The sequence below is a fragment of the Staurois parvus genome, unplaced genomic scaffold (genome assembly GCF_062004578.1).
Source record: "Staurois parvus isolate SC_StPar_1 unplaced genomic scaffold, SC_StPar_1.0 ptg000401l, whole genome shotgun sequence".
Classification (NCBI taxonomy): Eukaryota; Metazoa; Chordata; class Amphibia; order Anura; family Ranidae; genus Staurois; species Staurois parvus.
The window spans coordinates 4,492,682-4,510,037 of NW_028318197.1; the positions used below are offsets into that span (position 1 = coordinate 4,492,682).

The window sequence follows — 17,356 nt, forward strand, 5'->3', positions numbered from 1 at the left end:
AATATAACTTTAGTAAAAACGATCAGATTCAACCAAAATGGTAAGTACCAGACAAATATTAAAATCAAACTTTTAACTGTTATGTATTATAAAAATCACTGAATGTTCAAATACTGTTTAGTATAAGTATGTGCAATATGTCTTTATATTAGCTTTGCACTTTCTTCTGGACAGTAGGACAAAGCACGAGGGCCAGCAGTATGAGCCAAGCTGGCTCTATGACACTGGAAGCTTGCTGACAAAAGTCTATGTGCTGCTCAGTATGCAGGGACTATGGAGGTCACCAATGGAGCTGCACTTCAGCAGCCAATTTATCTGTACAGTAAACAACCAGATGGCACCATGATTTTGTGACATGGAAGAGCATCAAAAGTGCTGAACAGTGCAGATGAAGAAATATTTAAATTTGAAGAGTATGGTGGGATGTAAAACTGAAATCCTAAGATTAATTTTTCTGCAGTTCCTCTTCAATAAAAATCATAAACTGTATAATTGTTGGATTTTTTTAAACATTATGATGTATATTATTATTATTATACAGTGTTTATAAAGGGTTTGCTCAGCGCTGTACATTAGAGTGGGGGAACAGCACATGAGACAATACAGTAACAATACACGAGGGGTTCGAGGGCCCTGCTCTTTCGAGCTTACAATCTAGGAGGGAGGGGGTAGAGGTACATGAGGAAGTGGCTGTGGGGGATGGAGTGGTAGGAGGAGTGGAGGAGAACGGCTGTTAGGTGAGGGTGGGGTAGGCTTCCCTGAAGAGATAGGCTTTCAGGGTGCGCCTAAAGGTGAGGAGGGAAGGTGACAGTCTGATGGATTGGGGTAGGGAGTTTCAGAGGATGAAGGAAGTCCTGGAGAAGTCCTGCAGTCAGACATGGGAGGTGGAGACCAGGGAGCTAGAGAGTAGGAGGTCTTGTGAGGAGCGAAGGGCATGGGTAGGGTGGTATTTGGGTATCAGGTCAGTGAGGTAGTTTGGGGCAGCGTTATGAATGGCTTTGTATGTCAGAGTTAGTAATTTGAATTTAATGCGTTGGGCAATCGGGAGCCAGTGAAGGGATTGGCAGAGGGGGGTGGCAGAAGTGGAGAAGTTGGTGAGGTGGATGAGTCTAGCCGCTGAGTTCAGGATAGTTTGGAGCGGGGATAGCATGTGTTTGGGTAGGCCAGTGAGAAGGGAGTTGCAGTAGTCCAGGCGTGAGATAATAAGGGAGTGAACGAGTTGTTTAGTGGTGTCTGGGGTGAAGAACATACGTATCTTGGAGATGTTGCGGAGGTGGAGCCTGCATGAATTTGATAGTGATTGGACATGAGGTTGGAAGGAAAGGTTTGAGTCCAGGGTGGCACCCAGGACTTTGGCGTGTGGGGTGGGATAGATGGTGGCGTTGCTAGTTGTGATGGAGAGGATGGGGGGGGGTGCGCTCGGGTAAAACTAGGAGTTCGGTTTTGGAAAGGTTTAGCTTGAGGAAATGGAGCGACATCCAGCATGTGTCATCGGCATAGAGGTGATAGTTGAAGCCGTGGGAGTGTATCAGTTTGCCAAGGGAGGAGGTGTAGATGGAGAAGAGAAGGGGTCCGAGGACAGAGCCTTGGGGGACTCCAACAGAGAGGGGAAGGTGGCAGCGTTATAGGTAACGCCGAAGGAGCGTTGGGATAGGTAAGAGGAGAACCAGGAGAGAGCAGAGTCCCTGATGCCAAGGGAGTGTAGTTTAGTAAGGAGGAGGGGGTGGTCGACTATGTCGAAGGCCGCGGATAGGTCGAGGAGTAGGAGGACAGAGTAGTGGCCATTAGCTTTGGCGGTTAGCAGGTCGTTAGTGATTTTAAGTAGGGTGGTTTCGGTGGAGTGTAGGGGACGGAAGCCAGACTGTAGTGGATCAAGGAGGTTGTTGTCAGTGAGGTGGGCACTTAGGCGATTGTAGACTAAGCGCTCAAGGAGCTTGGAAGTGAGTGGCAGCAGGGAGATGGGTCTAAGATTGTTCAGGTCAGCGGGGTCCAGGGAGGGTTTTTTGGGTATGGGGGTGATGTGTGCGTGCTTTAGGGGGGAGGGGAATGCGCCAGTAGAGAGGGAGAGATTGAAGATGTGGGTGAGGGAGCGAATGATAGAGGAGGGGGGTGACCGTTGGAGTTGTGAGGGGATAGGGTCCAGGGGGCAAGTGGTGAGGCGGGCTTCAGTGAAGACCTTAGTGACCTCCTCAGTGGTAGTAGGGCTGAAGGAGTGGAGTGTTGGGGAGGTTATAGTGTGCGGGACGTTAGGTGTGGTGGGGGGCAGTGCAGTTGCAAGGTCAGAGGAGGGGAGAGTTGAGGGGGTGATGGAGGGAGGGAGGCTTGGTGGAGAGGTAGATTGTGAATTGACAATGTCCTTACGGATTGCATCAATCTTGTTTTGGAAATGATTGGCAATCTTGTGGGCGGTGAGTGAGGTACTGACTGGAGGTGGGGGGGAAGAGTAGGGAGTTGAAAGTGGAGAAAAGCCAGCGAGGACAGGAGGAGAGGGTGCCGATGAGGGTTACGAAGTAGGCTTGCATGGCGGTGTGGAGGGAGGAGGTGTAGGTGAGGAAGGTGGATTTGTAGAGGGAGAACGCTCGAGGGGATCTGGTTTTGCACCATAATCGCGCCATAATCGCTCCAGCGCGCGACTGCGTCGTTTGAGACATTTTGTATGGTCATTCTGCCAGCGTTGAAGCGGTCGGGGTCTGATGTTACGTGTGGTTAGGGGTGCCAGGGAGTCTAGGGCAGCTGACAGTGAGTCGTTGTACGCAGTAGTGGCCAGGTCAGGGCATGACAGTGGAAGGATACTGTTGTACAGACGGTCAGCTGCCGAGTGGAGAGAGGCCGGGTTCAGGTTGCGGAGGTTACGGCTGGTGATGGTTTGACGCTTTGGGGGGGGGGGGGGGAGTTAGAGGAGGGGGAGATGGAGAACATGAGCAGGTGGTGGTCAGAGAGAGGAAAGGGGGTGTTAGTGAAGTTGCGAAGGGTACAGAGGTGGGAGAAAACGAGGTCCAGGGTGTTCCCATTGGTGTGGGTGGAGGACTGTGTGCACTGTGTGAGCGCAAAAGAGGAGGTTAGGAGGAGGAGTTGGGAAGTAGCCGGGTATATGCAAAATTAACCTAAGCTTTTTGGTACTGAACAGTTTAGGTAAAAATCAGGCTTACCAATGGACCATCGCTGTCTCTCTTTGTACCTTCTCCAAATTCTAGAGCAGTGTTACATTCTGATGAACAGTCATTAGTGTTTTCTGTTTTATGATGCATAAAAGACACATGATAATAAAAAAAGGAGTTAGTATATATTTTCTAAGCTGTTTGCACAGCATACAAGGCAATATCAGATGGAGCAAGTTAGGAAATAAAATGCCTTAAAGCAGTTTATTCTGAGCACAAATTCTTAGAGGGAGATCAGGTACAGCTGTGCATTGTAGCCAATCAGCTTCTAGCTTCAGCTTGTTCAATTAAGCTTCGACAAAAAACCTTGAAGCTTATAGGTTTCTATACAAAGCTGCACCAGAATTTGCACTCTCCAGTTTTAGTAAATAGCCCCTTAGACTCATTAGTGTCTTGTGAGCATGAAAACTATCCTACTCTGCAGCCTGCAGTTAACGTTTTCTGAGTTCAGTTTTTTGACACTGTATGTATTGTCTAAACTGGCCTTTTTCAACCAGGGTGCCTTGAGGTTTCTTTAGGGATGCCTTGGCAAAATGTCTAAAAATTGCACCAAAATTGTATACAAGCAAGCAGGTGGATCAAGCCTGCCTTTTACTTACACAAAGCCATATGTTTTCATTATGCACCATTACGACCTTCTAGCCACCAGCATCCAAACATGACAATATCCAAAGACATCATCAGCTGAAAGGGAGGATGTTGGTCGTCTGCACAGCATTCTTGTTTGCCCCTCCCCTTCCCCTCTCCATCAGCACTAGGGTCATATTACCTGAGTGATGGAGAAGATCTGAGGGAGAAAAGATACATTGGAATACTAGTCAGTACAGTGTGAAAAAGTGTATTTGATTTGGAAGAATAAATCACCTCTATTGTTGGGTGTCCTATGTATGAGGATGTTGATGCATTATGTAAAACAATTACAATAGTTTTTCACATTTTAGGATGGGGTGCCTCGAGGCTGTCCATAATTTTAAAGGGTGCCTTGACTGAAAAAAGGTTGAGAAACACTGGTCTAAACTAGTGTATCTGCCACTGACAGGAGAGGTTGTTTTTGCGGTTGGGGATTATTGCTGTGGTCATGGACACTGATGCTCAGGGTTATTGTTGAGGTTGCTAACACCAATGCTGGGGGCTATTCTTGCAGTCACTGACACCAATGCTGGGGGGTTATTATTGAAGCCACTGGCACAAATGCTGGGGGTTGTTATTGTGGACACCAAGGCTAGGAGTTATTACTGCAGTCACCAACACCAATGCTGGGGGTTATTGTTGCAGTCACTGACACCAAAGCAAGAGGTTTATTATTGCGATCACTGACACCAATGCAGGGGGTTAATATTGTGCCCACTGAGACCAATGCTGGGGACTTTTGTTGTGGTCACTGACACCAATGCAGAGGTCTTTTTCTGCAGTCACTGACACCAAAGATGACTCCAACTTTCTCTTTAGTGTGCATTACAACCCATTAATTTTGAATGGGCTGCACCTCAATGCATGACAATGAGCCGTTATTGTGCAGCCCCCTAGAAGTGTCAGACAGTTAAGGCCCTCTATTATTTTCAAGTTGACCGCAACCAGTCTAAATTACCAATAAAATGCAAGAAACTAACAGGGGTTTGGTATTTAAATTTCAACTGCAATGCAAGATGGGCTTATGGCAAATCATCTGCTGTAGACCTACACCTTTTTTCCAATTTTAGCAAGTACACACAAACACAAAGACACACACAAACACACCTACATAAACAATGCTTTTGTTAAAAAGTACAGTTTACAATATGCATGATGTACACATCTCACCTTGCAGTGAACTGGGATGTGTCTGTTCTGATAGGTCAGAGGTACTGCTACACCGAGTTAGTTCCTGTGGCTCTTGACTACAAACAGGACCACTTGATTCGGAGTTAGTTGTCCCATCTTGTGGCTGTTGCATCTCATCCACTTCTGCAATGTCCCATAGCATCAGCATTAAAATTGCAAGATATTTTTGCATTTTTTTGTATTAAAGCATAGTCATTACTTCCAAAAACATCAATCATGCTTTTTTTAACCGGCATTTGAGAGACATCTTGTCTGGATCCACCTCCTTTCCTTCTCCTGTGTTTGACTGATGTCAGATCTGGGCGGTCTGCTCTCCCTCCTCCTCTGACACAACACACAGCTCAGATCGATTCTCTTACAGACACCTTCTATCTGCACACTGGGCAGCTGCTTGCTATTCTGCAGTTCTGACATGTAAAGTTCCCAGATAAAAATGGCTGTGAGCTGTGTGTTGTGGGAGGGGGAGGGGGGAGGAAGGGAGAGCAGATACTCCAGAGCGACATCAATCAAACACAGGAGAAAGAAAGGAGGTGAATCTGGACAAGATTGTCGGCATAAAAATCCTGAGAAGACTGAAGCCCCTCCCACAGGTATTTACCGTGATTCTAACAGAAAGGGTGCACTTTTCAGAGGGCTGGAAAGATTTTTATGTATTAGCAGCTCACAGCGAATAGGATAAAGCTAAAATAAGAAAACCCATACTTCTCTTTTAAATCAAAACTCCAGGCAAACACCTAAATACAAAGTTAAAATTGTAATAAATTGACATTGAAATATATGTTTCAATTGTTTTGCCACCAAATGATTTGTAATGCTGTACTGTAAAGTCTTAGGCTTTACATAAACTGTTCACACTGTACTGCCAGGCAAGCCCAAGTCCACAACACACAGTCCACAGGGAATCGGCATCATCACCCCTGTGTAGGATGATGATACAAGCAGCACTAACAATAAATTTGGAATTTGTACAGTAGTTGTCTTACTGTGTATCATTGATGTATTTATCACAAAAATGGCTGCACATAAATACAAAATTTTTGCCAGACTAAACAGCAAACATAGTATTGCAACATTGTATTTAGCTGCTTGCCTGGAATTCCACATAGGGGCTCATAAACATGGAGTCTTAAAGCTGAACATGAACAGCTATTTCTTTACTTTTTTTAGTAACACTGATTTAAGTGCAAGCAGCATTTGGAAATTAAATGGATAAGCATCAACCATACGGACTCACTTGCACGCCTACCCTATTTAACCTATGGACAACTTTATATCAGTTTCTGAAGTCAAAAGAGCTGCTAACAGGATAACACGGTAACTTATCTCCTGAACCAGCATCACAACATTATTGTTGTCCAAGCTCTTATACTCTGCCAAGGCTAAGGTTGCTGATGTCTGTAGGAGACATTTTGTGGTTTATATATCCCTACCACTTTTTTTTTTTTTTTTTTTTACTTACAGGGGGCATACAGGCTCCCGCCAACATAAATTTGTTTTTCACATACAGTATGGAGGTATTAGCTGCTTACTTTACCAGAGGCAGTATAAAAAATGTTTACATTCTTTGAAAGATTCCTGTCAGGATAGCAATATGACAATACGACAGCTGTCAGTGCTGACTTGTTTTTGAATGTGCATTTTCCTGTATTGGCTACTTGGTGAGTCACCGACCTGGAATATGTACAGCTGGTAAAATAAGTATTGAACAAGTCACCATTTTTCTTGGTAAATATATTTCTAAAGGTGCTATTCACATGAAATTTCCACCGCATGTCGGTAACAACCCATGCAATCTATACAAAGAAATCAAAACCAATAAGTTCAGAAATTAAGTTATGTGTAATAAAATGGAATGGCACAGGGAAAAGTATTGAACACATTAAGAAAGGAAGGTACAAAAAGGCATGGAAAGCCAAGACACCAGCTAAAATCTATCAGTAATTAGAAAGCAATCCTGCCCCTTCTCTGTGCAAACTAATATCTGATTCAGTCTCAACTGATGGCCCATAAAAAGGTGTCTCATTACCAAGGTGTCACAAGAAACATCTCATGATGGGTAAAAGCAAAGAGCTCTCTCAAGACATTCACAACCTTATTGTTGCAAAACATACTGACGCCATTGGTTACAGAAGGATTTCTAAACTTCTGAATGTTCCAGTGAGCATTGCTGGGGCCATAATCCTGAAAGTGGAAAGAACATTATTTTACCATAAACCGGCCATGACCAGATGCTTCTCGCAAGATTTCTGAGAGAGGCATGAAAAGAGTTATCAGAAGAGTTGTCCAAGAGCCAAAGACCACTTGTGGAGAGCTTCAGAAAGACCTGGAATTATTATTATTAGCAGGTACAATTGTTTCAAAGAAAACAATAAGTAATGCACTCAACCGCCATGGTCTGCATGCATGTTCACCACGCAAGACTACACTGCTGAACAAGAAGCTTGTTGAAGCTTGTTTAATGTTTGCTGCACAACATTTAGACAAGCCTGTGAAATACTGGGAGAATATAGTCTGATCAGATGAGACCAAAATTGAACTCTTTGGATGCCATAATACACACCATATTTGGAGGTCAAATGGCACTGCACATCACCCCAAAAACACCATACCGACAGTGATGTTTGGAGGTGAGAACATCATGGTGTGGGGCTGTTTTTCAGCATAAAGTACTAGTAAACTTCATATCATTGAAGGAAGGATGAATGGAATAATGTACCAAGACATTCTTGATAAAAATCTGCTGCACCATTCTTTTTTTCCCCTGTTCTTTCCCCCAGGGAAGAAAATAAGATTATTAAATGAGGAATTACATGACTAAGAACAACTACATAAAAAGAAAGTAGAAATAAAGACAGAACAGAAGATAACTCTAAAAAGAGGATTAAAGGATCTAATGGAACAGGAAATTAGAAGAATCTTCAACATGGTGGCAATGGAAAGATATCATTGGGGGAATAAAACAGAAAAATATTTAATGAGAGGGTTAAGGGAAAGGAAATCAAGGAATTATATAGAGAAAATTAAAGATGAGACTGCAGAAATGGTTTCTTCAACCACTGATATCAGTAAAATGTTTCAAAAATATTATAGCAAATTATATGTAATAAAATCTAAAAACACGAAAAAAATCAGAGGGAGAAAGAAAGGAAAAAAGGCAGTTATATTTAAAAGAGGCCGGATTACCCAGGTTAGAGGAAGAGAGGTTAGTAGCCTTAGAAAAACCAATATCGCAAGAGGAAAATTATTCAGCTTTGAAGAATACAGCCGCAGGAAGGAGCCCTGGACCAGATGGTTTTACGGTGAAATACTATAGGAAATTCAAAGAACAACTGGTGCCTAAAATGTGTATGTACATGAATGCACTAAGAGAGGGGATAGGAATGAGGGAGGAGTTGCTGCAGGCATATATTACAATTATACGGAAAGAGGGGAAAGAGCTATCTCAATGTAACAGTTATAGACCTATATCACTACTAAACATAGACACAAAATTATATGCAAAGGTTTTAGCAAATAGGATGAAGGAGTTGATGTCGGATTGGATGCATCTAGATCAGGTGGGATTTGTAGCAGGGAGGGAAGGAATAATGGATTAAGATATTTTATTCTTCTGCAAAAGAGTAAGAAAGAGAATTATTCGGCGTAAATTCTGTCGATTGATGCCAAACAAGCTTCCAATAGGGTAGATTGGGGATTTATGATTGACACACTGGAGGTATTAGGAGTCGGACCCAGAATGGTACAATGGATAAAAAAAAGCTGTATAGTTTTCCATCAGCAGTGATGAAGGTCAATGGTTCATTGTCACAGTTTTTAAAAATGTACAACGGAACAAGGCAGGGATGTCCACTCTCTAATTTACTTTTTGTTATATCTTTAGAACTGTTATTAACGACTATTCAAAGGCATACAGACGTAAAGGGAATTTTGATAGGAGATGAGGAACAGAGGGTCGCGGCTTTTGCAGATGACATCTTATTTTATATCGTGAACCCTAGAGTAACATTACCCGACCTAATGAAAATGTTAAAATATTACGGAGAGTTATCAAATCTGAAAATTAACCCTTCAAAGTCAGAGATATTAAATATTACTGTTCCGGAGACAGAGAAACAGATTTTACAGAAAGCTTTTCCCTTCGTATGGAAGGAAAATTAACTAAGTTACCTAGGAGTAAAGCTAAACCCTTCTTTAAACAACGTATATCAGATAAATTATATCCATTAATAAATGCGTTAAAGGATAAACTGAGGAAAAGATCAATAGGATCACTCTCTTGCATGGGTCGCATAAATATGGTAAATATGGTGATAGTCCCAAAGATCCTGTATAATTTCCATATGCTTCCAATATATTTACCAGAGTCATTTTTTGAGATTATAAAAAAGGATGATACTCAAATATATATGGGTAAATAAAAAAACAAGAGTTAACTATGAGGTACTATGTAAGGATAAAACTAATGGGGGTTTAAATGTGCCGTATTTCAGGAGATATTATTGTACTGTGTTGATTTCACAAATGGTAGATTGGATATATAACACACGGGGGAAAAGTTGGGTAAAGATGGAAAATACACTAAGTGAGTCACAATTAGATAAGATAATCTGGCCTCCATAACAGTTTCAAACGTTTTCTGAAAATACAAGCACTCTAACACGGAATGTTATAAGGGTATGGGATAGAATTCATAAGCACATGGGGTGGGAATATAATGCACTGTTTATACCGCTGCTGGGAACAGAATAATTCCCTCCGGGGAAAGAGAATATTGCAGGTAAATGGATAAAAGATAGAAATGCACGTTTGAAAGATATCACTGAAAGTTGGAACTATGTTCTTTCTTAGACTTAAAAAATAAGAAAGAATTATTTTTTGTGTTGGATGAGTGGCGTTATGATCAATTAAGACATTTTATTACAGCGCTCCCGCAGCCACTAAGAGCAGTGGAGGACATGTATCCATTTGAGCAATTTTTTAGTCAGGAAACAATATGAAAGCATGTAACTTTTTGCATTTATAAGATCCTTACTAACATCTGGATCTTTTTCTCCACCATTCCTGGAAAAGTGGGAAAAAAGCTTGGAACAAAATAAAATGAGCAAAAAAAAATAGAAATATTTAAACACATGGCGCTTTAGATATTAATATAGCATAAATTAATTATAAATGTCTAGCAAGATGGTATTTTACACCTAGTGTGGCACATAAGCAACGACCAGATAGTTCACCTTTATCTTGGATTGGCTGTGGAATGGAAGGAACAATGGCACATATATGGTGGGATTGTCCAAAATACAGGAGTTTTGGCAAGGAATAATACAACAAATACTGGAGATAACGGGGATTAGAATATTGAAAGACCTTTGGGTCTGTTTATTTCATAATTTGGACCTCACTGTGAAACAAAATAAGAACATGATGATATTTTATTTAATAAATGCAGCTAAAGGACTGATCCCCAAATTTTGGCAGATACAGGAAACCCCAAAAATAAAAGATTGGATAAACACAGTGGAGTATATTTACAGGATGGAAGAACTATACCAAATTGTAGAGGATAAAAGAAAATAAAATCGAAAATAAAAAACGAAAAAAAAAAAAATATCTTGGGGAAAAAATGGAGAGATATTCAAAACAGATTGGAGTGTAGAAGAGGGGAAAATATAAGGGAAGGATTGACAGTTTCTTTCTAGGTAGGGAAGGAGAGAGGAGGGTTGAACAGGAAGAAAAAAGAGAATAGTAGGAGGTGACTGGTGGGGAGAGGGGGGGGGGGGGTTTGTAAAACTTGTTATAGAAAATGTATTACATGTAATGTAATTGTATTATTTGGATTAATTGTTGGATTTATAATGCAAAATAAAAATTAAAAAAAAAAACTACTGCCATCTACCAGGATGATGAAGATGAAACGAGGGTGGACATTTCAGCAAGACAATGATCCCAAACACAAGCCAAGGAAACTCTCAACTGGTTTCAAAAAAGGAAATAAAGCTGCTAGAATGGCCCAGCCAATCACCTGACTTGAATCCAATAGAAAATCTATGGAAAGATCTAAAGATCAGAGTTCATAGAAGAGGGCCACGGAACTTTCAAGATTCGGAGACTGTGTGGAAAAATGGGCCCAAATCACACCTGAGCAATGATTGCGACTAGTTTTTCCATACAGGAGGCATCTTGAAGCTGTCATTACCAACAAGGGATTTTGTATGAAGTATTAAATACATTTCAGTTAGCGTGTTCAATACTTTTTCCCTGTGTCACTACATTTTAATACACATAACTTAATTTCTAAATGTATTTGTTTTGTTTTCTTTGTATGTATGGATTGCATGGGTTGTTACTGACATGTAGTGGAAATTTCATGTCAACAGCACCTTTAGAGATATATTTCCTGAGAAAATTGGTGATGTGTTCAATACTTACAGTATTTTACCCACTGTATATACATATCAGATTTAGAGTCATGCCATTTCACAATGGTGACTTAAAGCCCAACCATGGGCTCAGATCCCAGTATATCTTTTTATACTTACCTTTTCTGAAGTGTTCAGGATGGCCATATGATGCACAGGGTCCTCTTCTTCTTCCAATCTTCTACTGGCTGTGGGTGGTCCTCGATAGTGCAGAGATCGTCACTGACATTATGAAGTCAGCAACATGCACTGCATCAATAGGCTGTACATTCAGAAAGCCATTGCAAGGCCTTGCAAGTCCTATTCTCTTCAGTCTTACGAGTTTATGATGCTGGGAGCCAATCAACATGACAGACTGAAGACCTCTTTAAGCGAAAAAAAGTATTTCTCCTGGAGAAAGGTCTGGACTGAAGACACGTATTGCAGTCTAAGCTACTTTTGTAGTTTTAAAACTTGCTGAGGATCATTTATTGGGCGTTAGGCCTCATGCACATGGATGCTTACAAGCTCAAAAGTCTTCCAAAATAACACTTCTGGCATTTTCCCGCGCCCAGGAAATTACACACAGTCACCCATACAAATGAATGGCTGAATGCTGGTTTACGTTTGTAAGCGGCAACAACGTCTACATCAGAGTTTACCCACACAGTGTATATCCTCAAGCATAGGTGTATGCAGCCTACTGCATTAGGGTGTGCACCCCAAAGCTCAAAAACATGTGCATGTGTGTGTATATGCATATTTACTAAATAGCAAATTATCAACACAGTTCAAGGATTTGCTTTAGGCCCAAACAGCAGGAAAAATAAATAAACTGGAGCAGTTTTTTTTCATAATTTATCTAGATTTTGCGAATACCTTCACAATTGTCCATAATCGCCTGCTTAGTGAATAAACCCCATTTGTGACAGTCTAAAGGCTAGGCAGGTAAAAAATAAAAGGTTGGATATTGCAACGATAATACGTGCACTGCATCTGCATGAACTTAAATACATGTTGGTACAACTAGGAAGGGAAAATGGGGGTAAAGGATCTCAGATGCACACCCCATCATCATTTTCTTATGTATTTTTCAGAAGTCCCGTGATATTGGCTTTCCAACTAGTCAGGGAGCTTGGTGTGTGGTTATGTGAGCTCCTGTCAGGCATCCTGATTGCTTGTAAAGCCAGTACCACTCTCCCCTGAGGCACTCTGCTGGCCAGAAAGAAGATATTTCTGATCTCCCTGCCTGCAGATTCAGAGTAAAAGAGAAGTGCTTCCACACTTCTTTTATAAGCAGAGCCGCTCAGTGGGAAAACTGTGAAACTTTCGATTTTCCTTCAAATTCTGTCTCGGTGGCAACAGCCACCAGGACAAACAGAGAGGGTGAATCTACCTAGTAGGGACAGCAATGAGTACCTGACTCATTGCTGTTCCTTCCTCACTCAATCCAAAACTTAAAAAAAAAAAAAAAAAACTTTGGGCTTTAGATACACTTTAACATTACTTGGGCATATAAAAGAATTACATGTCAGGAACTGGTTTCAGCTTTCAATATGAACTGTGACAGAAAGATTCTGGCAGTTAAGATGCGACAGATAAACATAAGTTGAAAGGGAAGAAAACAGTAGTAAGCAAGAAAAGAATCAGATACAGTACCTGAGAGTTTCTGAGAGCAAGAAGCATAAGAGATACCAGGTAAGAGAGAGCTCACAGTGTGAAGGAGGTGTGGAACACTTTTAGCTGCTGGCAAAGCCTCATACAGATGAACACAGTTGCTGATAGACTGACTTCGCTTGGCTTTAAGTGGAAAAGACAGAGTAAAGGGAAGAAGATGATGTTAAGAGAGAACTTCAAATGTTTGGCAGATAAGCACCAGCTAAGGGTATGATTCATTTCTAGTGTTGTTGAGCTTGATTAGAACAACTTTAAAAAAATAATAGAACATACAAAATGTATTTCCACATAACTCAACCCACCCAAACGATGATTTGTAACCCTCCCAGTAATATCACAAGGAGACCTAAATCACGCTTTGGAATCAATGAACACCCTTGTCCTGCCAAGATGAAGTCTGTCTAGCTAGAGCCACAATAACAATACAGAACTTGGTACTAGATATTAGAAATATAATTGCTATTTTGACAAATGTCATCATTAAACTGGGCATGCAGAAAATATGATCTCCACGTGTTTCTGAGTGTGGTAAGGATATTAGATTGTAAGATGCAGAAACGATAAAAAATTAAAATATTTTACTGAGTTTCTATTTTTTACACTGTAGCAAAAATATAATGTAGAGTACTGAAGAAATGGACACTAATATCACTAGCTGTCAGTGAAAACCTGTATATCACCAGCCTGTGAGGGGGTCAACTTGCCCATCACAATCATGATGTAAAATTAACATAATAGGGTATATATTGTTTTTTTTTTCTTGTGGCAGTGCTGGGGGTAATTTGATATGGACTGACTATTTTATAGTCCTGATAATAATAAAAAATGAAGTTAATTCGAAACCACAAAACACTTCTTTTAAAGCAAACCAACAGCAAGGTGAAGCCTATGGACATGTCACCTATTATTGTGCAGCATTCACTGTTGTGTAAGCAGGAGCCAGTCCCAGCAATGCCACAGTAATCACCTTAAGAGCTTGCTACAGTGACTATTAACCACTTGCAGAACGCAATACATATATATATATATATATATATATATATATATATATATATATATATATATATATACAGTATATATATATATACACACACACACATTTTGAGTGGTTAATACCAGGATGTTGTCTGCAGCTACAGGCATCATCCCGGTATTGGTTTTTTGTGTTGGCGATTCTCTTTTGTAAAAGAAATCCTAGCAGTTAATTAGCCACTGGATTGCTTTTACAGGTGGTGGGAGAGTTGGTTCTCTCCCCCCCCCCACACCGCTGCCCTCCAGTACCTCTCTGGGCATTCTCATCCCACCGGTGTGCTCAGTCTGGCATGTTCCTAATGAACGTTCCTAATCATGATTTCAGCCTTTTGTTTACTGGCCATTAGGGACAGCGTAAAAATAAAAATGTATTTATTTATAGAAAAACATTTTTTAAAGTGCCCCTCATACTTGATTGCAAAGGCGAGAGCAAACGGTGTTCACACCATTCATTTGAGATATCGTTGTAAATGTTATAGCAAGAGCAATAATTCTAGCACCAAACCCCCTGTGCAATTGTAAACTGGTAACCTGTAAAGATTCTTAAAGCGTCGCCTACAGTGATTTTAATGTACCGTAGTTTGTCGTCATTCCAAGAGTGTGCACAACTTTAAAGCATGACATGTTAGGTATCTATTTACTCGGCACAACATCATCTTTTATTTTTTACCAAACAATTGGGTATTCAATTGTATTTTTGGGCATTAAAATTCATTAAAGTACATTATTAAAAAAAAAAAAACTGTTTGAAAAAACACTGCGCAAAAACCGTGTGACACAAAAAATTGCAACACCCACCATTTTATTTTCTACGGCACAGGTGTCAAACTGACAGCACTCCAACTGATGCCAAACTACCCTACTAAGTCCCATGAGGCACTGCAAGATTGACAGTTACAAGCATGACTCCCAAAGGCAGAGGGCTGTAGTTTCGCAACAGCTGGAGGGCCACCAGTTTGACACCCCTGCTTTTGGGCATCTGGTAAAAAAATACATTTTTAAATGTAAACAAAGTATCAGAATTGGTCTGGTCTTAACCACTTGACCTCCAGAAGATTGACCCCCATTTTTTGCAATACGGCGCTGCGTTACTTTAACTGATAATTGCGCAGTCATGGAACATTGTACAAAAATAAAATGTATGTCATTTTTTTACCAGAAATAGAGATTTCTTTTGGAAGTATTTGATCACCTCTGGGTTTTTTGCGCTATTTTTTTTTGCGCTATAAACAGAAACAACAATTTTGAAAAATATTTTTGTATTTTTTTACTTTTTGTTATAAAACATATCCAATTAAAAAAAAAATAAAATTTCTTCATAAATTTAGGCCAAAATGTATTCTGCTACATGTATTTGTGAAAGTTATAGCGTCTACAAATGGTGGTTTATATAAGTTGGAATTTTTATTTCATTTGTTTATTCATTTACTTTTATACTAGTAATGGAAGTGGTCAGCGACTTATAGTGGGACTGCGGCGAGCATTCTGACACTAACTGACACTGGAACTAACTGCCACTGAAATCTCCAGTGACACTAATACAGTGATCAGTGCTAATAAAAAGCACTGACACTGTACTAATGATACTGGGCAGGAAGGGGTTACCACCTGAGGCAATCAAAGGGTTAACAGTGTGCTATTTTGTGCTTACTGTGTTCTTTTGTTTACTAGGGAACCTGCTGCTTTCTATCACTCTGCTCCTGCTGACAGGAGAGAGAGATCTGTTTTGTTTACACACAAGTCTTTCCCCTGTCAGCTTCTCCAGCCACTGCAGAGTCTCGGCCATGAATCGCTGGCCAGGACCTGGTGATTGATATCTCCGGAAACCAATGACAGTGTGGGTAGATTGGCGTGCGCCACCTACCTGTAAATGCAAAATCACATATTCATACATGATTATGCACAATAGGGCCGCCCCGTAGCAGTATATCTGCTATAGGGTGGTCCTTAAATGGTAAAAGTGGTTAATTGCAAACTATGTAACAATTTTACATCATTACAATGTTGCATCTTCTTATGTAATCTGCTCTGTAAATTCAGCTGTAGGAAACCTAAAAGTAGGGATTTTTTTTTTAAATGCATATTATTTATTCTCTACTCCATTATTAATTCCCAGTTAGCCCCGATAAATACATTTCTTCTACTGCTCTCTTCTTTTTTTTTTTTGATGATTTTATGTTTTATTTTGGCACTATTGGTTTACGGTTATTTATTTTTAAGTTTATAGTAAAATAATTTTAATGTTTTTTTCTGTATTTCTTTTCTAAATAACTTTATCTTTGTACCAAAATAATACAATTTCTAGAAGGCGAGGCTCCAGACTCATTATTTAATTTTTTATTTCTCTTTCCCACAGGCTTTAAAATGCCTGCTGTTCACACTGCTAAGTAGCTCAACTTGTTAGTAGTTAAGGCCATGAATATAACCTGAACCTAATATCTAATAGGCTTCACAGGACACAAGCATTTAATAAAAAATTAAAACCGGAACTTCCAACCAGTAGTGGCTGAACTTCAACAGCATTGATATCCAAGTTACTTTTTAGGTTAAGCCAGGCTCACTTTAAAAGTGAATTTCCTATTAACGCTCAGTTCAGTTCAGAGATTTAGGGCATTGCAAACATATGAACTGCTATAGCTCGATAAACGTACCTGTGGCTTTTTGCCGCACCATGTTCCTTGCTTTCTCCACACCTGGGGCCCCAGAGGTAGTGGCGCTCCTGAATCTCATAGGCTCATGTGCATCTGAATGATTTCTCCAACTCAGTGAGAAGGATCTGCCTACTGCAGCCCCCTTTTGAGGATCTGCATAGCCACCTAGAGACAGGAAATACAGAGCTGTAAAAATGATGTAATGGGCACTCAAAATACAGGTTACCAAATGTATCTGCATCTATTGATAGGTTAATAATTTAAACACGACCTTTATTACTTCAAGAGATATTAAATATATTACGTATAACCTTAAAGAATTCCTGATATGGGTGTTCTATGTACTTGTATGAATAAGTATCCTGTTCTCTATGTATTGCTTCCTTTCTGTGAAATTCATGGTGTTCCTGTCAGTCCCTCTGCTTTCCTATTAAGAATTGGCAAAACTAAGCAGGAGAGCACATCATGGTCTGTTCTCTGGATGTGCTATGCTATGCTGTTCTCCTCAAATGACCAGACTTGTCCTGACACCCCCCCCCCCCCCCGCATGACCATTCACTGGGAAGATCAGTGTAATACTGTTTCTCCTCCCACAGCTCTTATACAGCTGATAACAGAGGGA

At 40.4% G+C, this 17,356-nt stretch overlaps 1 protein-coding gene across 4 annotated transcripts in view; it reads right to left on the reverse strand.

Annotated features, from left to right (window-relative positions):
• Window positions 1–17,356, reverse strand: part of RALGAPA2 (Ral GTPase activating protein catalytic subunit alpha 2) — a 489,478-nt gene that overhangs the window by 315,327 nt on the left and 156,795 nt on the right. For 3 of the 4 annotated variants that reach the window (XR_016314086.1, XM_089686527.1, XM_089686529.1), the window contains exons 16-19: window positions 16,735–16,899; window positions 13,034–13,174; window positions 4,959–5,102; window positions 3,150–3,232 (exon numbers count right to left, since the gene is read on the reverse strand). Coding sequence is in view for 3 of the 4 variants with exons in the window: in XM_089686527.1 (XP_089542653.1) it covers window positions 3,150–3,232; window positions 4,959–5,102; window positions 13,034–13,174; window positions 16,735–16,899 (533 nt within the window). In the remaining variant the exon portion in view is untranslated. The remainder of the gene's footprint in view (window positions 1–3,149; window positions 3,233–4,958; window positions 5,103–13,033; window positions 13,175–16,734; window positions 16,900–17,356) is intronic. The other variant, XM_089686528.1, reaches the window with a different exon arrangement.